Source organism: Myotis lucifugus, unplaced genomic scaffold (assembly GCF_000147115.1).
Source record: "Myotis lucifugus unplaced genomic scaffold, Myoluc2.0 scaffold_185, whole genome shotgun sequence".
Taxonomy (NCBI): Eukaryota; Metazoa; Chordata; class Mammalia; order Chiroptera; family Vespertilionidae; genus Myotis; species Myotis lucifugus.
In genome coordinates, this window is record NW_005871233.1 from 2,471,977 (window position 1) to 2,498,562 (window position 26,586).

A 26,586-nucleotide genomic window follows, 5' to 3' on the forward strand; every position below is an offset into this window, starting at 1 on the left:
CCCCCGCGGGCCCATCTGGACCGCGGTGTTCGACTACGAGGTGACGGGCGACGAGGAGCTGACCCTGCGTAGGGGGGACCGGGTCCAGGTGCTGTCCCAGGACTGTGCGGTGTCGGGCGACGAGGGCTGGTGGACCGGGCGGCTCCCCGGCGGCCGGGTGGGGGTCTTCCCCAGCGACTACGTGGCCCCGCCGCGGCCGGCGGGCCCGCCGGCCTCCGGCTGCCGCGGGAGATCCCCTTCCACGAGCTGCAGCTGGAGGAGATCATCGGCGTCGGGGGCTTCGGCAAGGTCTACCGGGCCCTGTGGCGCGGCGAGGAGGTGGCCGTCAAGGCCGCCAGGCTGGACCCTGAGCGGGACCCGGCAGTGACCGCAGAGCAGGTGCGCAAAGAAGCCCGGCTCCTCCGAAGCTCTGCGGCACCCACCATCCTTTTACTCCGGGGCGCCTGCCTCAGCCCCCCGCACCTCTGCCTGGTGATGGAGTATGCCCGGGGGGGCGCGCTGAGCAGGGTGCTGGCGGGTCGCCAGGTGCCCCCGCATGTACTGGTCAACTGGGCGGTGCAGGTGGCCCGGGGCATGAACTACCTACACAATGAGGCCCCCGTGCCCATCATCCACCGGGACCTCAAGTCCATCAACAGTAAGTGGTGTCATCCCCCAGAACTTGCTTCCATAGGACTTTAGGAGGCCAGGCTGAGGTGGTGGGAAGTGGGAAAACCAGAAAACACTGCCCGGGACAGGCAGGGGCAGCAGTAACCTTCAGGGCCGGCGAGGCAGGCCTTGCCCATTAAGGGAGGACAGGGTGGCTCAGAAAGGTTGAAGGACTGCCTGCCTCCCAGGCTAAGGTCGCCGTCGCTCAATAAATACGTGTCTGTAAACACTGTGACAGACCCTGCATTCCCGGTGTGAACAGGGCAGATGCACCCCTGCCCACCAGGACACCAGAGCCCCCCAGAGACAGAGAACCTGGCCTAGTGAGGGTTTCTCGGCATTGGCACTACTGACCTTTGGGGAGGGTGATCACAGGGTCGGTCTCGTGTGTGGTAAGTTGTTGAGCAGCATCCTTGGTCTCTACCCACTAGATGCCACGGGCATTCCTCACCCCAACCCCACCTCCAGTTACGATAAGCAAAAATGTCTCCAGACATTGCCAAGTGCCCCCTGGGGGGCAGACTTGCCCCTGTTGGAGAACCACCTCCTGGCGTCCTGCTATGCCTCTGGTCCAGCTCGCTGAGGCAAACGAAAAGACGAGGAAGGAGGAAAAGGAATGTGCCTTATGTAAATTCCAGGCTGCCAGGCCTGTCACAGGCCCTCAAACGTTGATTGGTCGTTGAATGAGGACGGAGACCTGGTAGAAGGGAAGGTTCCCGGGGACCCACATCTAGATCAAGGAGCTTCTCGTGATGTCAGCAAATACTAACTGAGCACCTCTTATGTAGGAGCAAAGCAGGGACGAAGATGGCCATGATTTCTGCCCTAATAATACCTACAAACTAGAGATTTCATTCATTCCCAGATATTTCAGGAGCGCCTGTTGTATGCCAGACCCTGTTGTGGGTCTTAAGGATACAGCAGGGGCAAAATCCTACTCTCCTATCTTCCTCTGCCCCTTCTCACTTCCTTTCATTTCTGCATTTATTTAATCATTCTTTAGTTTGGTATTTACTGGGCTGGATCTTGTGCTAAGCTAGAGGGATCAATGAGAAATGAGACCAGCATGTTCCCTGCACTCACATGAACTGTGAAGGGTTCCCCTTGGCCCTCACATCTCATCTATTTCTGATCCCTGTCAGTTCTACATCTTGAAATTTGTTTGAATCCATCCCATTATTTTTTATAAGTTTGTTGCTATGCCCCCACCACCACCTAGAACAGAGGGGTGGGCCTTACCTACCAGGCCTGGCATTCGTACACTCAACAGAGAGCTACCAAGTGTTCAAGGTGTGCCAAGCCCTATACCAGGACTGGGAATGAAGGAAGACAGACATAGATGGTCCCTGCCTTCATAGATGCTCATGCTCTACTCCTCTGAAATGCTGGGTAAATGGAGGCAGGACTACGGGCATGCTCCCCTTGAAGGCTAGGGCACCTTCTAGGTTCTTCCTCACCCCTGCTGATTTCACAGCCTGCAGCTGGGTATAAAGACACTGCTCCCACCCCCAAGTTGTTGTGTAGCCAGTGCCACCTGAACAGAGGGTTGGTAAGACTCTAGGCCAGGACTTCCTGCTCCGGCAATGGGCCTGCTCCGTGCCTGAGACAGAGGATACAGGCCTCCACAGCACAGCTTCCCCCAGTCATCCTCCCCTAAGGAGTCCTCATCTGACGTATCACTCTCACTGGTTCTTTCAACCAATAATTGTTAAGCAGAATTAAGCATACTAGGCACTGTCCTAAATTTATAAAAATTTGTAAATTTTTAAAAATATTTTCAATTTATTTCAGGGAGGAAGGGAGAGGGAGAGAGAGAAACATCAATGATGAGAGAGAATGATTGATTGACTGCCTCCTGCATGTCCCCTACTGGGGATCGAGCCCGCAACCTGTGCATGTGCCCTGACCGTGTCCTCCTGGTTCATAGGTCAATGTTCAACCAGTGATTGATATTTAGATAAAATGTCCAGAGAGTACCGAGCTCCGAAGGAAATAAAGCAGATTAAGGATGGGGCAGAGAGAGCTCTTTAGATCAGCTGGTCAGGGAAGGCAACATTTGAACAGAGACCCGAACCAAAAGGATCCAGCCTTACAAAGATGTGGGCAGGGCAGAGGTCATGAGGAGGGAAAGAGTGTGCCTTGTTAGAGAGACTGCAAGACCCCAGGAGTTGCAAGAGTAGGAGTGAGGCAAAGGTGGAAAGGTAGGCAGAGGCCAGATCCTGTTGACCTTGGGGGCTACAGTGAAGACTTTGGGCATTTTATTCAATGTAGTGGAAGCCATTAGAAGGTTTTAAGCAGGAGAATGACATGATCAGATATATATTTTTTTAAATATATTTTATTGATTTTCCACAGAGAGGAAGGGAGAGAGTTAGAAACATCAATGAGAGAGAAACATCAACCAGCTGCCTCCTGCACACCCCCTACTGAGGATGTGCCCGCAACCCAGGTACATGCCCTTGACCGGAATCGAACCTGGGACCCTTCAGTCCGCAGGCCAACGCTCCATCCACTGAGCCAAACCGGTTAGGGCCAGATATATTTTTTAAAGGGAACCGATTTAGGCCCCGCCTGGAAGATGCAAAAATAAAGTGTATGACCATGGGGTTGTTCCCTCTGTCACAGGATCACTCCACAAACAGGAGCAGTGGGGACCCCAGAAGGGAGTATTTCTAGTAGTTGGAGTCACAGGCAGTCACAGGAGGCTGCCAGGAGGAGGCGTCATTTGAATCAGGCTTGTAAAAATTGACAAGATTACCAACTGTGTGACCTTGGGAAATGTACTGATCTCTCTAACCCCTGGTTTCTTCATCTGCCAAATGGACATGATAGTAGAATTACCTCATTGTTATTTTGACTGGAGAAGTAACTGGGAAGGGTCAAAGATAAAGAAACAATTATGGTGGCATCACACACTAATAGTAATAGCTAACATTCTTAAAGGTCTTACTGTTGCTTCAGGCAATAAATCTTTGCTACAACCCTATAAGGTAAATATTATTATTATTATCATCTCCATATAACAGAGGAGAAATCTTGGTGTTAATAAAAATAAAATTATACAAGGTTATGCAACTAATAAGTGGCAGGCTTTAATTCCAGCCCAGGCTGTACCCTGTACACTTTGGGGCCTCTGTTTGATAGGAGGTAGTAGAATGTCATAGGAGTTAAAAGATTGGGCTTTGATGACACATCTGGGCTTTACCTCACCATTTTTAAGCTGTGTGATCTTGGCCAAGTGACCTCATTGCTCTGAGCCTTGGTTTGCTAGTCAGCAAAATGGGTTGCTTGCTAGTTAATTTATGTAAATGAATATAATGAAATGAATACTAATATAAGTGAAACACTTCATGTAATTCTTGGGATGCTTAGCACTGTGCTTGCCACATAATAATATCCTGATAAACAGCAGCCATGATGATTATTAGTATTGACGGTAGGCAGCAAGTAAGTTGGAACCATTCCGTATGCTTTGGGGATGTATCAGTCAGATTTTGTCACAATACTGTTGTGTAACAAACCACCCCCAAACTCAGTGTCTTCAAACTCCTTGTCATTTATTACTGCTCATGCATTCGCAGGCCAGCTGGAGGGTAAATGATTTAGGCTGGGTCAGCTGGAAAGGCTGTGCTTCGAGGATCTCGCATCTGCCTTGGACCAGCAAGGCATGTTCTGCTGATGGCAGAAGTGCAAGAGGGCAAGCCAGCACACGAGGCCTTAAGGCCTAGGCTTGGTACCCTCACTTCTGCCTCACTCTACTGGCCAAAGCAAGTCATCTGGCCAACCCAGAGGAAAGCATGGGGACACGCACTCTGCGTCTTTAGTGGAAAGATTTGCGAAGTCAGGTGGCAAAGAGTATGACACAGAAAGGAGTAGAATTGGGGCCATGACATGAGTGCAGTGACCACAGGGATGACAAAGACAAAGGAAACCTTGTTCATCCCTTTGGCTCATGGTTTGTAGCTTCTACTTCTGGGGAGGTTGGGAATTCAAGGCGAACCAAGGCCTTGGCCATCGACCTTTCACTGAGCTCCCCAGCGTCCAGGTTGGGGCCAAGAAGTACTCCTGGAAGGTGTAGGGATTAGACCGGCCACTTGAGGTGGGGGACAGAAAACAGGTAAAAAAGTCCAGCTGAGGCAGGGCCAGGACATGCGGTCTACAGCCCACCAGGTCTGGGGTGACCCCTTTCTTCCTACCCCACAGTCCTCATTCTGGAGGCCATCGAGAACCACAACCTCGCGGACACGGTGCTCAAGATCACGGACTTCGGCCTCGCCCGAGAGTGGCACAAGACCACCAAAATGAGCGCAGCAGGGACTTACGCCTGGATGGCCCCGGAGGTTATTCGTCTCTCCCTCTTCTCCAAAAGCAGTGACGTCTGGAGGTGCTGATGGGGCTTGGGAGGCCTCTTGGAAATGGTGGGGGGGGGGGGTGAGCAGGGGTGAGGGCAGAGTGGGAGGGACAGTCTCCCACTGAAGCCAGGTTCTGGGCCTGGGAAAGTGCTGGCCACGTCAGACCAATAGACGGGTACCAAAGCAGGTCTCTGCTCTGATAGCAAAAGTGGCAGCTGAGGAGGACTTGGATTGCAGTAAAACAAACACACACAAAACAAAAGCAAAGATGTAGAGATTGGATGTTGTCAGCACGAAAGGCCCTTCAGACACCATCCATTACACAGCCCCAACTTGTCAAACAGGAAGTTGAGACCTTTGGAGACAACCATTCATGCATGCATCCATCCAACCAATAGTGCTGGGTGCTAGGGATACAGCAGAAATAAAAACAGACACATTCCCTGCTTGCAGGGATAGTAAACAAGCACACAAGAAGCTGGAAAAAAGCCGTTTTTAAGAAAATTGTAAAGTAATATAAGTTTATTCACTAGAAAAAGTATTAGGTAGCATTATGAGCCAGGAGGTTGACGGAAAAGAACTCTGAAGGCTGGAGGACTTCTTGCAGAAGGCTTTTATGAGACGAGATAATTGAGCTGCATCCTGGATGACAAGACAGAGCCAACTATGCAGAGTTTGGGGGAAGAAGCTTCCCGGTCAGAGGGAACAGCTCACACAAAGGAGGTACTGAGATGAAAATAAGATTCGTGGGACCAGAAACAGCTATGAGGACCTGCGTGGTTGGCTAGAGCAGACGAGGAAAGTGGTAGGAAATGAAGGAAAGAGAGCTGGAGGGCCTCTTGGATGAGGCACCAGCCTCTGTTTTATTCTAAGCATAATGGAACGCCATTAGAGGCATTTATGAATGATGCGATCTGACTCAGCATTGGAGAGGCTGCCTCCAGTTGTAGGGTGGAGAATGGATTGTAGGGGAGGAGTGGGAGTGGGAGGCCAGTGAGGAGGCTGCTGCCATCACCAACAAGACTTTGTGGTGGCAGCAAAACTCTTTAACCCAGGGCCTGCTGCTGGGAGAGAGCCCCCACTGAGGCTCCAGATGGAACAAGCAGCAAAGTCATGGCTTTGGGGCAGACAGGATCTCAACTAGAGAGCACAGCCTTCGGGTGACGTCCTGAGACTGTCTTCACATGAGGCATCATTTGTGGTCCCAGGCATTTAGCAGAGCCATGTTTCAGTGGCAAGGAACAGAAACCCCAAATAAAAACAAGGCTGAAGTTTTTGCTGTCATGTGAAGCCAGGACTGATAGTGTTAGGGATCCAAGGTCCTATGTCAGGGTCCCTTAATGGGGGTGTCATTGACATTGGGCAGGATAATTCTTGCTTGTGCGATACTGTCCTGGACTTTTCAGGACAAAGGTATCCATGGTTCGAAGCAGCCAAACATCAGTAGCACTCCCCGGTCGCTGTGACAATCAAACATCCCCACAGGTTTCCAGGGACAGAGGAAAGGTGGAGGGTCGTGCCGCCTCTAAGTATAAGCCCCTCTCATGTTCCTCCACCTGGCATGGCCTCCATCCCCAAGTTCGCCTCATGGTCCAAAACGGCTGCCTGCGCTCCAGCTTTCATGTCCACATTCCAATCAGTAGAAAGGAGAAACGATTAGCGGGGCACCTCTTCCCTTTAAGGATACTTCCTGGAAGTTAGTTGCACACTACACACCCTGCTACATCCCTCTGGCCAGAACCAATGTCATGTGGGCACAATGAGCTGCAAAGGAAGATGGGAAGATTATTTCAGGCAGCATATGCCCAGCGCAAATTCACCAGCACTGTCACTGAGAAAGAGGGGAGGCTGCCAGCTGCATGAGGGCAGGAGTCGCATCTATCTTGTTCCAGTGCCTGGAACAGTGTCTGGCACACTGGATACTTAGGTACATGTGAATGAATGCACGTGGGGATGTGGGGGACATGTTAGGCACTGCATAAAGCAGCGGTCAAGATCCAGAGGAGCACAGCTTACTAGAGAAGATGGGCACGCAGGTGGTTGTAGCACAGAGATGCACGCTCTGGTGCTGTGGAGCCATTAGGGACATTGTCGTGAGCATCAGGCAAACCTGAGTTTGAGTGTGGCTCTACTGCTTACTAGCTGTGTGACTGTAGGCAAGCAGCTTAACCTTCTGAGCCTACAACTCTGCTCATCAGATAAAATGGGGATCATACCAAGACTGCCTTCCAGGGCTGTTGTGAGGATTACTGAGTGCCTAGGACAGTGCTAGCCATAAGAAAGTACTTTATAAATGTTAGATAGTGTTAACTTGTTTTTATGGGTAAGTGCCACAGGTTCTATGGGAGCATAGAGGAGGGACCTCTAACCCAGCTTTGGAGGCTGTGAAATCAAGGAAGGCTTCCTGGGAGAGGGAGCACCTGAGTTGAGACTGAAGGGACAGTTACAAAGGGAAAAGTGTTCTTGACAAAGGGAACAGCCTGTGCAAAGGCCAGAAGTTTGGAAGAACAGGGCTTGTTCAACTCAAGTGTGGCTGCAAGATGAAGCTGAGGTTGATATGGAGGCTGAGAGTGCTTACAGGTGAGCTGCAGGGGTCACCGAAGGTCACGGCTAAGAAGGGTGGGCACAGGGGACCCACTGAAGGTTTCCAGGCAGGGGCAAGGGAGGAGAGAGCAAAAGCCAGACATCAGAGAGCAATCTCAGCACATCCATTTGCGATCAGGGCAGAGGAGGTCAAATTAGGTGGTTGTGGCCTCTTTGGCCAGGCTGAATGTCGGGGTGAGGGGGGCGCACCCGGGAACTGGAGGCAGGAGGCAGGACTGGGGTATAAGTGAGGATTGGGGTGGATTGTGGCATCACCCCTCCCTCTCCCCCACCTGCAGCTTCGGGGTGCTGCTCTGGGAGCTGCTGACGGGTGAGGTCCCCTACCGTGAAATCGACGCCTTGGCTGTGGCATATGGCGTGGCTATGAACAAGCTGACACTGCCCATCCCCTCCACATGCCCCGAGCCCTTTGCCCGCCTACTGGAGGGTGAGCCAGGGCCCCGTGGAGAGGGAAGGCTCAGCTTGGGTGGCAGGGGCCCGTGGGTCCAGACCTCGCCCATTCACACCCATCCATACCAGTGGGCCCAGGGGTGAGAGAGAAGGGCTGGACCCATCAGACAATGACTCCCCCACAGTTGGCTCCATGGCCCCCAGACCCTTACTCTGGCCGGGCCCACAGTTCTTGAGGGCAACCTGTTAGGATTCATTGGCCCTAGGATCCCTCCCTGATCCCTGATTCTATCAGCAGTCAGAGATCAGGTCCCTGGGTTTCTCTCCCAGAGTTTCAGAGTGAAAGATTGCCAGGAGTTTGGGTTTGAATTCCTTCCCCTCAGCTCCATGGAAGCTGTCTGTGTACAGCCCCTTAAAGTCCTGCCTTTCACTGAGCAGGCTGATGCCCCAGAGCATGACCACTGACATCTCCACTCCCACCCCAGAGTGCTGGGACCCAGACCCCCACGGGCGGCCAGATTTCAGCAGCATCTTGAAGCAGCTTGAAGTCATAGAACAGTCAGCCCTATTCCAGATGCCACTGGAGTCCTTCCACTCACTGCAGGAAGACTGGAAGCTGGAGATTCAGCACATGTTCAATGATCTCCGAACCAAGGAGAAGGTGAAGGCAAGGGGCAAGGTGGGAGGGATGGACAAGACCCCTGAGTTCTGATGCCTTGGGTGGGGTAGAGTCCCTTCCCGAGCCGGGGCCCAGGGACCCTTTTTTGTCTAAGAAAAGACAGCCTTCTGTTAGTGGATTAAAAAGAAAAAGGCACCCTGCCCTGAAGTGCTTACAAGTGATACTACCTGAAATACTACAGCAAAACGAGAGGGAGAGAGAGGAGAGAAGGAAGGGGAAGATTTGCAAAGTACGGACAATTGTTGGATGATGGGAGCATGGGGACAGACTGTTCTCTCTGCTTTCATGGATGTTTGAAGTTTTCCTAATTGAAGAGTTAAAAAATTAAAGAGGAAAAAAAAGACATTCTTTCTTTGGGCTAACACAGTCCCCGGCCCTGGCACCCAACTTTTGTGCCCCCAATTTGCTCACACAGCAGGACACTCCTAGGCAGGGCCCCAGCCAGACCCCTCAGCCCTGGGTTCATCCCAGGGGCAGAGAAGCCAAGCCCTTTCCCCAGCCCCGTCTCCTCTCCAGGAGCTCCGCAGCCGTGAGGAGGAGCTACTGCGGGCGGCCCAGGAGCAGCGCTGCCAAGAGGAGCAGCTGCGACGGCGAGAGCAGGAGCTGGCGCAGCGTGAGATGGACATCGTGGAGCGGGAGCTGCACCTGCTGATGTGCCAGCTGAGCCAGGAAAAGCCCCGTGTCCGCAGACGCAAGGGCAACTTCAGGCGCACCCGCCTTCTCAAGCTGCGGGAAGGTGGCAGCCACATCAGCCTGCCCTCTGGTACTCATCTCTGTCCGCTTGGAGCGTCCCTAACCCAGAGTTTATTGCTTCCTTTTTTCTTTTCTTTTTAAAATATTTTTTAAATATTTTTTTTATTGATTTCAGAGAGGAAGGGAGAGTAAGAGATAGGAAACATCAATGCTGAGAGAGAACCATTGATCGGCTGCCTCCTGCACACCCCCTACTGGGGACTGAGCCCACAACCTGGGCATGTGGCCTTGACCAGAATCGAACCCAGGACCCTTCAGTCCGCAGGTGCTCTATCCATTGAGCCAAACCAGCTAGGGCTTTTAATATATATATATTTTTAATGCTAAATACCATACACACATACACACACACACACACACACAACCACCAAAAACTGTACAGCTTAAAGCATCAGTGTAATCACCCTACAGCCACCAGTTGCCCTCCATGTGCCCCCCCAACGCCCTGCAGCCCCGAGAGTGACCCGTCTTGACTTTCAGGGCAGTCACTTCCTTCCTTTATAGTTTTGTCTCCCAACTATTTGCTTAATATCTTTTGCTCTGCCTCGCTTTCCTCCTTGCCAATAATTTGTTGAGGACACTTCATTTATCCTGTTCCCACGGTCTAGATTTTGCTGCTTGAATTGCCCAGTTTTCACTTCACAGGTCCCTGTGTCTCCTGGATTTCCTATAAATTGGTATTAGGTTAAACCATATGGAATTGCTGATGTTCAGCCATTTTTGATCTACAAACATAGGTTTCACATGGATCTCAAGGCTTAATTCGTTTCAAGTTTAGGTTTGATTTTATTTTTTTTCAAAGACTGCTTCCTGGGTGATGTCAGAAGGCTCATTATGCTGGTTGTCTCTCTGTGATGTTACAGCCACAGCACAGTGCCTGGAACAGCACCAGCTCACAGAAATGCAAGCCACATGTGTGATTTTAAATTTTCTAATGGCTACATTAAGAAAGGGAAAGAGCCTGGCCAGTGTGGCTCAGTGGTTGAGCATCAACCTATGAACCAAGAGGTCACAGTTGGATTCCTGGTCAGGGCACATGCCAGGGTTGCAGGCTCGATCCCCAGTTGGGGCATGCAGGAGGCAGCCAGTCAATGATTCTCTTTCATCATTGATGTTTCTATCTCTCCCTCTCCCTTCCTCTCTGAAATAAAGAAAATTACATGTATAAATATGTGTGTATGTATATATATATACACACACACACACACACACATATATATGTCTGTATATATATATATATATATATATATATATATATATATATATATATATATATATGTATGAAAGAGAAACAAGTGAAATTTTAATAATATACTTTATTTAGCCCAATGTATCTAAAATGTTATGGTTTCACATATAATAAATACAAGAAACACTTGTTAAAGGAATATACCTTTTTCCCCCATACTAAATCTATGAAATCCAGTATGTATTTTATATTTACAGCACATCTCAATCCAAGGGCTGAATTTTCATCAGAAATACTTCACCTGTCTTTAGACTTCATAAAATATTGAGAAAGCAGATTTTACACCCAGGTTGTTCCATGCATGCTTCATTGTTTCTAATGACCAAATTTGCATATTCGCCTTTAAAAGTAAATTTAAATTGCAGTTAAATAAATAAAGGTAAAGCTCTCCAGTTCCTGGTTGTACAAGCCACATTTCAAGTGCTCAGTTGCCACATGTGGCTGATGGCCACCAGAGTGGACACTCAGGCCTAGGTTCTTAGTGAGGGCAGCCGCTCTCAAACCTGAATGTGTATCAGGGGTACCTGGAGCACTTGTCCCTCCACAGTTAGATGTGCCTTACCCTCAAAGCTGCTAATTCAGGAAGGGCCCGGGAACATGCATTTCAAGATGCTTCCACTCAGTGTTGATGCTGCTAGTCTGGGAGCCACACTTGGAGAACCGCTGTGATACGAATACAAAATGGCGGCACTGCTTCTATGCTTCTAGAGGGAACTGCCCTTCTGTGAAGGGAACTGCTCAGGTGACCCGTGGAACCGTTTGCTTAGGGAAGTTTCTGTTTTGCAGGCTTTGAGCACAAGATCACAGTCCAGGCCTCTCCAACCTTGGACAAGCGGAAAGGATCCGATGGGACCAGCCCCCCCGCGAGCCCCAGCATCATCCCCCGGCTGAGGGCCATTCGCTGTGAGTATCTCCCAAGGCCCTGACCAACCCATCAGTCAGCAGGCTTCTCTGAACACATTTTTTGCACCAAGCGGGGGATCAGCGGGGAACCAGACAGGCAGGGTCCCCTCCCTCGTTCTCCTGGGGGAGAAACACAATGAACACATCAGCAAGCAGACAGGATCACCTTTTTAGGGATAAGCACTATAAAGGAAACCAGGGAAGGGAATAAAAGAGAAGAGTTGCTGTTTTGTATCAGGAGGGCCTGTTTGAGGCGCTGGGTTTGAGCAGGGACCTAAGTGGTAAGAGCAAGAGAGACGTGCAGAGATCTGAGGAAGTGTCCCTGGCAGAGGGAACGGCAAAGGCAAAGTTCCAGAGGTGGGAACAAGCATGGCATGTGTGTCGGCCCAAAAGGCCAACTTGGCTGGAGTAGAACGATCGGGGTGCAGAGCAATAGGTCAGGGGTTCAACAGGGGCCAGATCACGCTGGGCCTTGAGAGCTGGATAAAGAACCTAGATTCCATTTTAAAGGTGACGGGGAGCTCTGGAGGGCTGTGAGCGGGCAGCAATGTGAAAAGACATACCTTTCCCTCTGGCTGCCGTGGGGATGTGGATGGTAAGAGGGCAGGAGTAAGGGCAGGAGACAAGTGAGGTGATGGGGGCTGACCCAGGGTAGGGCCTTGGAGGGAGAGATGGTCACAGTAGGGGCTGCCTGGCAGAGGTGCAGCTGCATGGGTTTGCTGATAAATTGGAGGATATAGGGCTGACTCCACTCTTGTTCTGCCCCATCATTCACCCCCAGCCTTGCCCCACACACTGCCTCCTGCACACCTGTTTGGGCACCAGCTTTGTACCAGGCCTGGAGGTCATTCTCATGGGAGACACAAAGACAAATAACAGCCATGCAGTGGAGTCAGTACTGGTATCAGGGTACCTTCAAAGTGTGGTAGGAACAGAGAAGACACAGCCTTCTGACTCTCCAGGGAACAAATTACTCCAGAGCTGGAGGCTTGAAGGGCATGCAGCCAACCACGTCAGGGAAGGGACTGAAAAGGCACAGAATTCCAGGTGAAGGAACAGCCTGTGCAAAGGCATGGAGGTGTGGAAGCACCCACCTGGGAACCTGTAGACATGGGGTCCCAACCACGGCACTTACACTCTCTGCCTGCATATCCCGACTCTAGCTCTCCTTCCCTCCCTCCCTCCGCACCAACCACACTGGCCTCCTGCTGTTCTGTGCACATTCCGCGCTGTCCAGGCTCAGGGCCTTGGCATTTGCCGTTCCCTCTGCCTGAAGTGCTCCTCTCCCTTGTATCTTCTTGACTCACTCACCACCTGGTCTTTGCCCAGTTCTCTCCTCCCACGGGAAGCCTTCCCCAGCCACCAGGCCCTGTCCTGCCTCATGTTTCCTGCAGCACTTGCCTCCTGCACAGATGACTTCCCTGGGAGAGTCGTGTTGATCCTGAGGCTGGGGTTCGTCTGCGCTGTCCACTTCTGTCTTTTCAGCACCTGCCACAGGTCTTGGCACAGAACAGGTGCTCAGTAAACATTTGAGAATGAGTGGATGGTTGAAGGGTTAGGCTGTGAGGAGTGATGGAAATGAGGCTGAGGAAGTCAGCTGGGAATGACATGAAGGGCCTTGAATGCTGACCGAGGAGCTGGGCTGTCGTCCTGGGCAGTGAGGAGCTGTGGAAGGATTTCGAGCAGAGAAGGGTCATGATGGGAGTTAGAATCCAAGATCCTTTGAGCTTCCAGGTGGAGGATGAATCCCAGGTGGGGACAGTGAAGCTGGGAACCCAGCGGGTCAGACTTTCCAAGACCCAGTAACCAAGTGGCTTTTCTCGGCCCAGTGACTCCTATGGATGGTGGTGGCGGCGGCAGCAGTGGCAGCGGTAGTAGCGGCAGTAGTACCTGGGGCCGCAGCGGGCCCCCAAAGAAGGAAGAACTGGTTGGGGGCAAGAAGAAAGGCCGGACCTGGGGGCCCAGCTCCACCCTGCAGAAGGAGCAGGCTGAAGGAGAAGAGAGGTATTGGTGGCTGGAGCCCACCCCGTGCCCTCCCCCCAGGCCCATGGCCACCAGAAGGCCCACCACCCGCCCCCAACTCTGTTTCCCCTGCAGGCTGAAGGCCCTGGGGGAAGGAAGCAAACAGTGGTCATCCAGCGCCCCCAACCTGGGCAAGTCCCCCAAACACACCCCCATTGCCCCAGGCTTCGCCAGCCTCAATGAGATGGGTAAGAGGATGAGGGTGCCTTCAAAAGGGAAGGGAGAGGACCTTCCCTGGCTGAAGGGGACACTGCCAAGACAGAGGGGTCACCATTCCCCAGGGTTTCGGGGTGGGCGGGGATTTCACTGGGCCAGAGTGCAGAAAGCATTCCCAGAAAGGGGACAGCCCGCCCCTGGGCTGTGGGCATCTCCCAGGGGCAGGGGCTTTAGGGGAAACAGAGCCGAAAGCCATGCTTAGAGGACTTGGGGGCTTGCTGTTTGAGGGATCGTGGGGGCAGCCCCTTGCCTCCAAGTCCCCAGGGACGCCTGGAGTCCAGTGCCCGCCCTCTCTGGTTGCAGAGGAGCTCGCGGAGGCAGAGGGAAACAGCAGCGGGCCCCACTCCCCCCACAGCACCCTGGCCTACCTCGAGGTGCCGCTGCCCACCCAGCCCTCCCCTGGGGTGCCGCTGCCCCCCACACCCACCCGACCCGCGCTTGGCGCCCGGCGGAGGCGCTGCGAATTTGCGCTGCTGGGCTGTGCCACGCTGCTGGGCGCGGTGGGCTTGGGCGCTGACGTGGCGGAAGCGCGCGCAGCGGATGGTGAGGAGCAGCGGAGATGGCTCGACGGCCTCTTCTTCCACCGCGCTGGCCGCTTCCCACGGGGCCTCAGCCCGCCTGCACGCTCCCCTGGACGCCCCAACGCAGCCTCCGCCGGCCCTGGCCTGGCGCCTTCGGCCACCCTGGTATCGCTGTCCTCCGTGTCCGACTGCAACTCCACGCGCTCACTGCTGCGCTCCGACAGCGACGAGGCTGCGCCAGCCGCACCCTCCCCGACGCCCTCTCCTGTTGCGCCCTCGCCCAACACCAACCCCCTGGTGGATCTGGAGCTGGAGAGTTTCAAGAAGGACCCCCGCCAGTCACTGACGCCCACCCACGTCACAGTCACTGCCACACGCGCTGTGAACCGCGGGCACCGGAGGACCCCCTCGGATGGGGCGCTAGGGCAGCGGGGGGCGCCAGAGCCCACAGGCCCTGGCCCTGGTGAGTGAGGCACCCTGTGCCCCGTGTGCAGAAAAGGGCCCTTCTTCCCTGCCCTTCCAAGGTCCGGTGTCCCAGCCCAGCCGCCACCCTGAGATGCCGAGGTGGCCGTCTCCTGCCCAGCAGGGGGGGAGGGCTGTGTCCCCCTGGCCCTCACTGCTAGAGGCACTGTGGGGCCCCGGGTGATTGTGACACAGGATGAAGCAGAGGTGACAAACTCTAATGCCCACAGGGGCCAAGCAGGTGACATTAATGATGGCAATACCTAGAGCTAACACAGAATTATAGCGAACAGCCATGCGCCAGGCCCTGTTCTCGGTGCCTTTGTTGAACCTACAAAGAGACCGAAACATAAAGGAGTTGGGTACCTTCTATCAGGCACTGAGCTAGTCTCACCATTGTTATTGGACCTACTCCTCACCCATGTGGGGAGGCGCTGTTAGCCCATCTAGAGATGCTATCCTGCCTCAGGCCTCCATAGCTCTGAGCTCTCTTTCTGACCTTAGCCCAGTGTAAGAGATCTGGGAAGGATGAGGGTTTTTTCTCCAGCAGATTTTTTGAGAAAAGTCAGAAATTCTAATTTTCATGTCAATGCTCCTGGCTTTTCAATACCACCCTCGGCTCCACCTCACTCACCTCCTCTGATCCTCTCTTACCAGGCCCTCGAGATCCCCTGGACTTCCCCCACCTGCCTACACCCCAGGCTCCATTTCCCACCCACCTCCAGCCCCCCGAGTTTCCTGGCCGCCCCACCACCCTGACCTTCACTCCGAGACCCCGGCCTGCTGCCAGCCGCCCCTGCCTGGACCCCTGGAAACGGGTCTCCTTCGGCCGGACACTCAGCATCTCGCCGCCCAATAGGCTGGACGCTCCAGAGAGCCCCGGGCCCCCCAGCATGCAGCCCACGCTGCTTGACATGGACATGGAGGGGCAGAGCCAGGACGGCACAGTGCCCCTGTGTGGGGCCCGTGGCTCCCGCTGAGGCCTGCCCACTGCCACCCGCTTGGGCAGCCATGAATGTAGCACCCCAGGCCCTGCCCCAGCCCACCAGGCAGGGAGGCCCTGGGCAGGATACTCTATTTATTGGGGAAGGGGAGTGGGGAGAACACTTAATTTATTCCTTTGTACCCTGTGCTTGCCCTGCAGCATGGGGGGAAGGTGGGCAGGGATACTCAGGGACAGGGCAATGTGGGGGATTTGGCACAAAATGCAGCATTAAAGGTAACCCCTGCCCCCTGCCATGCTTGCTGTGTATCTTTCCCTAATCCTGGCTCATCCCCTAGGGTTTCCCCCACCCTTGCTTCCTCCTGGGCCCCTCTGGATTTCTGAGGTCCAGAGGGTGAAGCCCAGGCCTGTCCCCTCCCTGGTTCCCACAAGAACATCACACAAAGAGGTTATGATAAGTGCTTTACTAGCCAACACACGAGTCAGGGAAGTTACACAGTGAGATGGGAGAGAGTGGGGGTAGGGACAGTCCCCATAGGCTGGCCTCAGCCAATGACATCCCGAGGCTGGGCCCCACTGTCTTCCCTCTGCAGGCTGCACCGGCTCATCTTCAGCTGGGTCAACTGGATGTAGCGCAGGACATTGGTGTCTGCAGGGAGGGTGGGCAGGGCATTATCTGGGTGTCCTGGGTGACGTCTGCAGCACCTCAGTTCACACCTCACTGTCCCCAGCCTTCCGTGGCTCCCCAGCTGGTATTGCCAGACCCCTTCTTCAAAAGCCCGAGACCCAACAAGGGAGGGGGCATGTCACACCTCCAGAGTAGCACTTGCTATTCCCCTGCCAGGACTGCTCTGCTCAGACTCCTGTTACACTCTACTTACCTCCAGTGACATCTGCAAAGCCCGTTCTCCAACCACGTACCAGCTCCACTCCCACAGCCCGTATCATGCAGGCTGTGCTCCTCTTCATTGGCTCTTAATACAGAATCTCCTATTGTGTCTGTCTACACACCAACACACCCCAGAGGGCAAGGAACCAGTCTCCAGCTCTGCCATCCCCTGTCCCACCCCCAGCAAATGTCCTGCCATTTCCCACCCGGGGGTCTAACTCCCAGCAAGTGCTTCACACGTGGTGGCTGGGAGAACAGGTGGATGTGGGAGTGGGTGAGTGAGGGAGTGGGTGAATGAATGTGTGTTGCTGGGGAGGGGCATGGAGTGAGTGCATAGGGAATGGGCTAAATGGGAAGCATCAAAATGAGTCAATAAATAGATGAGAGGTGGTTGGGTGAATATCCAGGAAGCATGGGTGGGTGGATGAGTGGGGGAGTAGGAGGAGGTGGAGGTGGGGTGTGTGGTCCAGCACTCCCTGAAGTAGCTGTGCCCTGGCCTTCCTGCCCTTGTTTGCTCTGTTCCAGCCCCTCCCCCTGCTCCGCCCAGCCCCCACCCCGCTCACCTGTGGGCTCCCGGTTTCGGGCCTCCTGCAGGTAGCGCAATGCGTGCGCGTAGTCACCCAGATGGTAGAAGGCAATGCCAGCGCGGTAGGTGGCCTTGAAGTTGCCCTGCTGCTTCTCCAGCACCTTGAGACAGTACTCGCGCACCCGCTCATAATTCACCAGCTCCGACTGCAGCAGGCAGGCTGCGGGGCACCGGGACCCGCGCTCTCAGAGCCTGCCGGCAACCCCAGACTTCACATGACCGCGAGGAGCATGGATTCCAGGCTGCGAGGGAATCCCCACCCTTTCCCACGGCTGAGCCGGGCCTAAGGGCTTTTTCAGGCCACCAGGGGCTGCCGAGCCTCCGACCAATCAGAATGGGATCAATCTGCACTGCCGCTAGAGGGTGTGAAAACAGACTAGCGCTCGGGCTATTTTCGCAGTGGGGAGGGTGGGGGATAGTACTGAGGCGACCTCAGGCGGGGGATGAGGCTTTCAATGGAGCACCCAGGGCAAGGCTTTCTCACCTGAGGTTCGCGGTGGCAGCCCAAAGCCCGTTTCCGGCATCCCAGCGCCTCCCGTCCCCGTGGTCCCTCCTTCCCCGAGCCCTCTCTTTGGTAAGTTCTGATGTCTCCCCCACAGACCCCAGCGCTGGTCCCTTCAAGCCTCCGCTCGCCCCTCCCCGCCCAAGGCCTCAGGATTGCCCCTCACTCCCACCCCGTCGCACCAGCACCCTCTGCGCTCCCGACGGCCGGCCGCATACCCGTGAGAGAGTCATAACACTCCACCTCCGTGTTCTCCACCAGGCGCCGCTGCTCCTCGCTGAGGCGGGCCGGCCCGGGGCCGGCGGCGGGCCCGGGGGCGGGGGCGGGCAGGCCTCCAGCGCGGGACCCCTGCGCCGCCTTCAGCTGCAGCAGCGCCCGATGATACTTGCCAATGGCTTCCCGGAACTTCTTCTCTCGGTAACAGCGCTGACCCTCCGTCTTGAACGCCACAGCGGCCCGAAGGCTGCTATCGAGCGCCGCGCCCAGGCCCCCCGACGATTCCGGGGCAGGACCAGGCCGAGCGGAGCCATGGCGGGGACCCGGGCCCGGCGGGGAGAGTGCGGGAGGCGGGCGCGGTGGAGGCTCCGGGGCTGCGCTGAGCATCAGCACCGGGGACAGCGCGCCGCGCTGCATTGTGGGAAACTCCTGGAGGCCGCTGCTGCAGCTATCTCGCTGCGTCCGCGCCTGTCCCCACCCTTTCTCCGCCCCTTCAACTCCGGTAGCCGACTCCGGCTGCCCCCTATGGGTCTAGAGAAACCCCTCAAGACTTCCCCACTCTTTTCTTCAAATCAGCCCCAGCCCTCATTCTCCAGCCCACCTTTTCCTCCTTTCCACTCCCCCGACTCCCCCACCCTTCTGCCTGCTCTCCTTCCTCGTACCCAAAGCTTTCTAGAAGGAAAGGAAAAGTCTGGGGAAAAGAACAGGAAGATTTCAACCTCGTGAAAAGCTGGTTTTCAGCCCACTGGGCATTCGGCATGTTGGATAAGGATACAGGCTTTAGGATACAGGCTTTGGAATCAAGCTGCCCAGATCAATTCCCTGGGTTTTTCCTCACTAGTTACATATGACTTGGACAAATCACCTACATTACCTGGAATTCTATATCCTCCTCAGTAACATGGAAGGGACAATGGTAGCAACTTTGAAACTCATTGGTTTATCTATGCAACAAACAACTATTCACTGATATCTTTTCTGTGCCAAGCTTTGGGTTGGGTGATGCTGGGATATAGCAGGGAAGGAGGGAGCTTCGGGCCCTATCCTCATGGAGCCCCTAGTCCCGTGAGGAGACAAACCAGTAGCCAGTGACAGCCCAGAGTGGGCTAGCCTGGGAAGCTCAGGCAAAGTGGTCAGGGCAGGATGGGGGAGGTACAGGCCGAGGGTCCAAGCCCCAGATGGAGGACACGCAACAGGCTCTGAGGGCCCAGAGGAGGTGTCTGCCCTAGACTGTAGTGGTGAGTGAAGAAAATGTTTGTTATGAATCAATGGATCTCCTAGAGGAGGGGATAACTATGAACAAGAGAGATCTGCTTCTTGACTTCATCGAGCTCACTGAGTAGAAAAACCAGTGGGAATGCAGGTGACAGCCCAGAGTGAGTGGTGCAATCGTAAGAGTGAACAGAAAATAAAACATGTGAGAGCCTTTGGAAGAAAAACTGAGACTGAAAGAGAGGGTTGTCCTTCCGCTCTCCTTAGCCACTGACTTAGCAGTGGGACCTTGGGCAGGCTCCTCGCTCTGCCTCCAGCTTGCCTTCCATCTGTGCAGCATGGGAATTACACGTGAGCTTGCTTCAGAGGAGCTGCCGGGACTGGGTTATGTTATGCAGACAAAGCACTTAGCACAGGGCCTGGTACATACTGGGCAATTAACACCCTGTGTTTCTTATCATCGGTGAGACTAGGAGACAGGTGGGCATAAGTGTCTGGCTCTGAGTCAGCATCCATATATGGTTGTTGAATGAATGAAAACTTTATGTATTACACCCCCCACCGCCACAAGACCCTAGCTGGGGTCTCAGCCCCAAGAACCAAGCTTGTGTTTCCATTGTCCCTTTCCCCTCCTATCCCACATCTCCCCAGGAGGTCCCATGGCAGGCCCCACACCACATTCCCAAACCAAACAAGGCACCTTCCATTCCAACAGCAGCATCTGCTTTTATCTCTTATTGTACTTTGCTGAGTGAGGTTCTCCCCCATCCTGTCCAACCTTGAACATCTTAGGACAGAAACTTCCTCTTACCTGCACCTTCAAAACCTGGCTTGGTTAAGAATCTAATATTCCTGCGGTTGAATTCCAGAGCAGTGAGGTCATCTTTCTGTGCCTCCAGTGTGTTTTGTTTTAATTAAAAACATGGAGATCCATTGATTCATAACAAATATTTTCTGAGCACCTACTAAATGGCTAGGTGCCAGGAGTTTGGTAGAAACAGGACCACTGCCGCTAACTCACCGTCCTGCAAGGATGCAATGCTGGCACTTTCACAGCACCTACTAGGTGCCAAGCAATGTCCTAAAACTTTGTGAATATATTACTTACAATCTGAATACACCACAATGAAGTTAAGTAAATCAGATCCCATTTATCAAACAATTGCTATCAAAGACCCATAAAGCCACAAACAGATGACCCTCGCAGGCGATGTGTTGGGCTTGTGCAACCATTTAAAAATATTGAATTCGTTGCCAACATAGGAAAGCAGAGATGTTTAAGGAATTGCAGATTTTCCGCTTCACTTGAACAAAATCTGAAAACCTGGTAACATCTAGGTAGAATTCATGACTGGGGCAGACAGTCTCCGTTTCCCATAGCCCATCCCTCCTAGATTCTTCCCGACTCTGAGTCTGAGGGCCATTCAGGTTGCACTGGAATTTTCCTCTTAGCCTCTCTACCTACTTCCCGCAAATGTTTGCGCTTGGGCCGTCCGGGCGGAAGCCCGCCAGTGCCCCCTCGCGGAGGAATTCGTAATGTTCATCATTAAGGAAGTTAGTGAGAACATCCCACCCCAGGGATGAGGCCCGGAAAGTAACCAATCAAAAGCAAGAGATGGACCAGAATTTGACCAGTAAGGACAGAGAGAGCTCGGAATAAAAGAAACTCTTTTATTGAAGTCGGAAACGGACACACACTGAGACTTTTTTGAAGGGGTGTCGGGGCTCAGGGGGGCCCCGGCTGGGGACAGCGGAGCAGGCGGGCGGCGAAGAGGCTGGTGCCCCGACGCTGGGGCCTCGCATACTTGAGGAAGATGGCAGCACGGCCAGGTGCGGGGCCTCGGAGCACCGCGCGGGCCATGCACGGCTCCAGCGGGCCCAACTCCGCCGGGCTGCGAGGAAAGGGAGAAACTAAAGGTGGATGCAAGGGGTGGCGGTGGAGATGACCTGTCCTTGGAGCTGGGGCTCGAGGCCGAGAGACACGTTGACTTGGGTCCCGGAAACAACCCAGGGCACGTTGCCCATGTCTAGACTAGAAAGTGACTGGAGGGGCCGGCAGACCCTCGATTCTCCCCACAGGGCGCCAGGCAGGGCGCTCGAAGAGGGAAGGACTGGGGCTGAAGATGGACTGGCATCCAGCTCTACCCCGTGGGCACGGCTGGGAGCAAAGACAATTCGCCCAGCCCCTTGGGGGCATGGTTAACAGGGATAGGGGCTCTAGCAGCTAAAGGGACACCCCGTTTATTAGGGGCTAGCAGACTCTCATTCTCAGCAGTCCATCTTCCCGGGCTTGAGAGAGCCTATATTCCGCCCTGGACAAGATTAAAGGGTCCCCCAAATCTGGACAATACCCCCACTCTCTCAGACCCGCCCAGAGAAAAGCCAATGGGATACCCCAAGGCCAGGCAAATACCCCATTCTCTCTTATGCCCAGAAAAATCAAGTCTAGGTGTCATCGTGCCCTCCCCCCCCCAACAATTGTTTCTCACTCTCTGAGACAGTACAGACAAGGACCAGGAAGGCAGATCCTGAAGCCGCCCCCCGGGGGGTGGGGGTCCCTCTGTGGCCATACCTGTAAAGTGCCGGCTCCAACCCAGAGCCCGCCACGTGGAGCACACGGCGCGCCAGGCTCAGCGCCGCCGCTGCGCAGCGACTGGGCTCCCACCCAGCGGTCTCGACCTCCAGTAGAGACAGTTCCAGGAAGTAGGCTGCGAGGAGCATCACCTGCCAAAGCATCACCGGCCAGACCATCAGGCCACGCGTCTGTACCGCACAGGCCACGCCCCTCGCCGCGCAGGCCAAGCCACTGCCCCTCCCCTCGCACCTGGGGGTTGCTTCCTGCCAGAGCAGCCAGTAGCTCCAGGCAGAGGAGTGGACCCGGGTGGTGCAGTCGGAAATCCAAGCGGCTCAGGATGCGGCGCTCGGCTCGCAGAAGCTCGGCCTGGGAGAAGGAGCCAGCGCCCAGGAGGCAGAGGGAGGCGGGCTGCAGATTGGGGAGAAAGACCTTGGCTGTTACTCCCTGCCCTGGGTTCGGGTCTGTCCACGTTCTGGACCTCAGTTTTCTGGTCTGTAAAATGGGACCATTGATTTGTTGTGTGGAAGTCTTGGGGAATATAGGCTTCAGAGTCAGAGAAACCTGGATTCGAGTTCAAACCCTACCACTCCGCACTGTGTGACATGGACATCCAGGGCACGGAGACGCCAAATCTGTAAAACGGAGACATTGCTCCTACTTCACCAGGCGGTTCTGATAATGCACTGAGTTTACACATGTTAACTGTAACCACTCGTCAAGGATTATAACTACTGTAACTAAGTCCAAGTCCCAACTACTTGACTTTGGGCAAATGTCTTCCTCTCTCTGGGCTTTAGTCTCCTCCAATGTTAAAAGGACACATTGGCAGCCCCGACCTCATCAGATCTGCTGGGATTCCAAGACGATATGAAGTGTTTGCGGGGCATGGTGCTTGGCACACAGTAGGGCGTTTAACCTGTGACTGCTGCCAGGACAAAGAGCTGCCCTCTCCTGGCCCCGCCCCGGAAGTACCTCGGGAAGCACGCACTCTTCCATTTTGCACGCCACGAACAGGCAGGCCATGCCCAGCAGCTGCAGGCGGTGTAGGCGCACCCGGCTGCAGCGCAGGTAGGAATCGAGCAGGTGCACAGCCAGGTAGAGCGTGTCCCCCGCCAGCCCAGGTACTCCTGGGGAGGGGCGCAGGTTACAATCAGCTGCCACGCGGCCCAACCCCACCCCCTTCTTGATACCTACGTACGTGCACCTGGACCAGCCAGTCCACCACTAGTGCTCGCATCTCTGGGGTCACGGTGCTGGGCAGGGCCATCTGGGGCAGCGCAGGGCACACCTGGGGTTAGGTAGGATGGGCTAACTCTCCCACACCTTGTGCCTCAGCCGCTCTCCTAACCGCCAGCCCTGGGTGCGGCAGCCTCCTCGCCCGTTGGGGGCAGCATGAGTGCCGCAAGAAACTGGCCTCCAGCGTCTCCCGATGTGCTCCTCTTCCAGAACCATCTAGAACCATCTAGAACCCCTCCTGATGTTTCCCTACCCACCCTCCCAGTCGTCAGCCCCCATGCCACAGGACCTCCTGAGCATCTCCCCCTGCGTCCCCAGGCAAATCCATCCTCCTCACAACACCGGTTTTCTAAAGTAGAAATCTGACCAAGGAACTCCCAGCTTAAAACACTTCCTCGGCTTCCCGGACCCCCCGGAGAAAATCTAATTCCTCTCAACTCTCCCAGGCCCTGTCCTTGCTCCAACATCACCTCTTCCCTCTCTCTCCTCACACCCCAGCTGCCCCAGCCTTCTTTTGGGCCTAGGCTGTGCCAACCGTATCCCTACCTCAGTACCTATGCATATATGTACTATTCCCTCCACCTGAAGTGGTCCATCCCCAGCTTCTTGCATTGCTGACTTCTAGTCATTCATGTCTCAGCTAAACCGTCCCTGACTCTCCATACTTTTCCCTATCACATCACTTTATTTCCCTGATATTATTTCCACTCTGGAGATGGCTGTTTCATTGTGTATTTTGTTTGTCCAACGAGGCTGCAGGCACCACAAGGACAGGGATTTCTGTCCAAATCCCAGCTGTATCTCAGCTCCTAACAGAGACCCTGGCCCAGAAGAGATGTTCACAAGATGTGTGTTAAATTAATTCATCCCTTGAGTGTTTCTTCTGACAGCGTCTGTCGCAGCCTGTGTTTGGGCTTTATGGCCCTTCTGACGTTATCACCTACACTTGCTTGCTTGCCTTCCACAATGAAGACAGACTGTGCGCTGTTTGTCCCCAATGCCTAGAGCATGCTCCACAACATCTGTTACATTTACTTTGAAACTCTGTAATTTTTGTAAGGCACAGGGAGGATAGAAAAAAACATTTGTTGATAAATTGCTAAATATTTGTTAAACGAATAAGTGTGAGGGATGAGTAAGAGGGGTCTGAAGTACCAAAGGAGGAAATGCAAACGGCCTGGGAGGGTGGGAACAGTCATTCAAAGATAACTGTGCAGGAACTGGGGTGGGGTTGGGAAGGGGCAGACAGGCTGGCGGGGGGGGGGGGGGGGTGTCAGAAATGCCCATCACAGGAGCTCTAGGCGAGTCCGGCAGCTCTGGCCTGGGCCAACACACCCCCTGGGCTGTCCTCGGGGCTGGGGGGCTCCCAGGGAGTCTCCCCGTCCGCCTCACCATGACCTCGGCGAAGATGTCCCTCGCGTACTCGCGTTCTCCCTGCAGCCCCAGCGCGCCCAGCGCCTCCTCCAGCCCCGGCGGCGCGCACCGTCCCGGGGGCCTTTCCGGGGGACCTGGGGAGGCGCTCGTGCCCGCGGGGACGTTGTCCGGGACTGGGGCGCTCGCAGGCTCTGGGCCAAGGGCGGCTGCCGGACTCTGCAGGGGAGGATTGGGTCAGCGCCTGGAGCGTCCCGCTGGGAGGGGACCCAGGCTCCCGTAGCTCACCAGCATCTTTTAGGCTGGCGTCGAGGGCGAAACCAAGAGCCCGCCTCTTCCTACTGGAGCGAGGATCCGTGACCGCCGGCGCTTAAACAAGGCTGGGCGCATGCGCGCTGAGTAAGCTTCACCTGGGCAGGTGGGCAGGTGGGCAGGTGCGTGGTCAAGGGCGAATACGACTACTGCTCTAAGGCCAGGCAGCTGGAGCCAAGCTCTCATCCTCCACTTACCACGTGGCGAGGAGCAGTCCCTTGGAGCCTCACGATCTTCAGCTATGAAGTAGGGATTGTTTCAATTGAGAGTCGTCCCGAGGATTTTATAAGATTGTGTGTTAAGTGGCCAGCTCGGGGCTTAACAGAATCAAAGCTTCGTACATAGGAGCTACAAGTCGCTTCACAACCATTTAGAGAAGGCCTCTGTGCTCTGGCAGTGGGAACTCGGGTGAGCAAATCCCCTTGCGGCCGCCTTAGGCCCAGAGCGCGGGTGATGGGGAGAAGTCGCCAGCGATGGGCTGGCCTGTAGTGCGGCAGCTCCTCGCTGCCCTCCCTGTGCCCGGACATGCACAGGGGTCCTGTGCACACCTCGTCAGTCAGGTCTCACTTGGCCTCTGCTCAGAACTCCATTGCAGCTCCCATCCCCCTCAAAGTGAAAGTCCATGCGGTTCTACATTATCTTCCCACAGGTGAGCGTACACCTGTGAGCTCACCTCCTAACCCAACCTCCCTCATTCCTCCCTCTCCCGCCACACTGGCCTCCTGGCTCATCCTCTGGCTCATCCTCAGCCTCACCTCGGCCTTTGCGCTGGCTGTTACTCTGCCTGAAGTTCTCTTACCTCGGATGCCCCTCACTCCCTTTAAGGCAGTGGTTCTCAACCTTCTGGCCCTTTAAATACAGTTCCTCATGTTGTGACCCAACCATAAAATTATTTTCGTTGCTACTTCTTAACTGTAATGTTGCTACTGTTATGAATCGTAATGTAAATATCTGATATGCAGGATGGTCTTAGGCGACCCCTGTGAAAGGGTCGTTTGACCGCCAAAGGGGTCGCGACCCACAGGTTGAGAACCGCTGCTTTAAGGTGTTTACTCAGATGTCACCCTCTCCATGAAAAGCATCGTCCTGAACACTTCTTTCCCCATCTCTATACTTACTCTCTCCTCAGCACGAACTGCCTCACTGTCTCCCTCCTCACTAGAACGTGAACCCATGAGCGCAGGGCGGGTCTGTTTTCATCGCTGTTCCCAGTGCCTAGAACACAGCTGGGCACAGAGTACTCAGTAAATATCTGTTATGAGTGAGTGGAAAGGCTGGGTTTGTAATTTAGCGATAGCTGTCTGGAAGGACCTCTTTGAGGTGACGTTGGAGCTGAAACCTGGAAGGAGGAGGAGCCAGGAAAGCAAAGACAGGGGAGCTACCCCACGTGGAGGGAACAGCCTGAGCAGAGGCCCTGCGGTAGGAAAGAGCTTGCTACTTGGAGGCATTGAGAAGTCAGAGAGGCTGGCAACGCAAGCAGATAGAAGCGTGAGATGCTGGACCAATGGCTTCCTGTCAAACATGCAGTAAACCCAGCGCCTTCACCACAAGATCCCGCTGTTACCTCTCTAACCTCATTTCCTTCTGCCCTCCATCTCCTTCACTCCACCTGAGACACCTTGTCCTCGTTGTGGTTCTGAAACACATCAGGCACCTGCCTGGCTCAGGGCGTCTGTGCGCTTGTGGTGAGAACCTGCATATTTACATTCCCCGTGTGTCTCTATACAAGACACTAACTACAAAGAGGACGTTGTAACTTGATAGTGGAGACACCTGACAAACGCCACCTTAACCACGGGATTCGTCACCACCACTAATGGGATGTTCAGATTCCTCCTGGTAAGTTGCACTGAGAAGGGCACATCATTTCTGGGAATTCCTGTCAAAAATAGCTTGAATACAGCCACAAGGAAACAGGCAGTGATCCCTCACTGAGGGACATTCT

The 26,586-nt window shown here is 54.5% G+C and overlaps 3 protein-coding genes across 8 annotated transcripts; 1 reads left to right on the forward strand and 2 right to left on the reverse strand.

Moving 5' to 3' along the window:
* Positions 1-16,036, forward strand: MAP3K10 (mitogen-activated protein kinase kinase kinase 10). 6 transcript variants are annotated; one of them, XM_006096721.2, is made up of 10 exons: positions 1-637; positions 4,852-5,032; positions 7,883-8,031; positions 8,480-8,655; positions 9,190-9,436; positions 11,462-11,578; positions 13,408-13,582; positions 13,676-13,788; positions 14,120-14,800; positions 15,457-16,036. In XM_006096721.2, the coding sequence occupies exons 1-10, from the start codon at positions 475-477 to the stop codon at positions 15,777-15,779; spliced, it is 2,325 nt and encodes a 774-aa protein (XP_006096783.1). In that variant the 5' UTR covers positions 1-474; the 3' UTR covers positions 15,780-16,036. The 6 variants fall into 6 exon arrangements, with proteins under 6 accessions (XP_006096783.1, XP_006096784.1, XP_023616306.1 ...); XM_006096722.3 differs by having other exon boundaries at positions 85-378; XM_023760538.1 differs by having other exon boundaries at positions 412-637; positions 7,883-7,914.
* A 158-nt stretch (positions 16,037-16,194) lies between these two features.
* TTC9B (tetratricopeptide repeat domain 9B) lies at positions 16,195-18,361 on the reverse strand. Its single transcript, XM_006096723.3, has 3 exons — positions 17,938-18,361; positions 17,195-17,377; positions 16,195-16,391 (listed from the first exon to the last, which is right to left on the reverse strand). Exons 1-3 carry the CDS (start codon positions 18,350-18,352, stop codon positions 16,288-16,290), a joined length of 702 nt encoding a protein of 233 aa, XP_006096785.1. The 5' UTR covers positions 18,353-18,361; the 3' UTR covers positions 16,195-16,287.
* A 2,443-nt stretch (positions 18,362-20,804) lies between these two features.
* CNTD2 (cyclin N-terminal domain containing 2) lies at positions 20,805-24,557 on the reverse strand (the record flags this gene model as incomplete). The annotated part of the gene is made up of 6 exons (XM_006096752.3): positions 20,805-21,039; positions 21,720-21,871; positions 21,972-22,130; positions 22,695-22,846; positions 22,917-23,010; positions 24,351-24,557. Coding segments are annotated over 6 exons (930 nt in total), but the record flags the coding sequence as incomplete, so codon positions are not given.
* Positions 24,558-26,586: the final 2,029 nt, after the last annotated feature.

Excerpts from the sequence above, each read along its gene's own strand:
- TTC9B (XM_006096723.3), bottom strand. The coding sequence starts at position 18,352 with ATGCAGCGCGGCGCGCTGTCCCCGGTGCTGATGCTCAGCGCAGCCCCG. Across the intron at positions 17,378-17,937 it reads GTGTTATGACTCTCTCACGG|CCTGCCTGCTGCAGTCGGAG; the intron begins GTATGCGGCCGG and ends GGTGCCCCGCAG. Across the intron at positions 16,392-17,194 it reads CCGAAACCGGGAGCCCACAG|ACACCAATGTCCTGCGCTAC; the intron begins GTGAGCGGGGTG and ends CCCTCCCTGCAG.
- MAP3K10 (XM_006096721.2), top strand. The coding sequence starts at position 475 with ATGGAGTATGCCCGGGGGGGCGCGCTGAGCAGGGTGCTGGCGGGTCGC. Across the intron at positions 9,437-11,461 it reads CCACATCAGCCTGCCCTCTG|GCTTTGAGCACAAGATCACA; the intron begins GTACTCATCTCT and ends TCTGTTTTGCAG. Across the intron at positions 14,801-15,456 it reads GCCCACAGGCCCTGGCCCTG|GCCCTCGAGATCCCCTGGAC; the intron begins GTGAGTGAGGCA and ends CTCTCTTACCAG.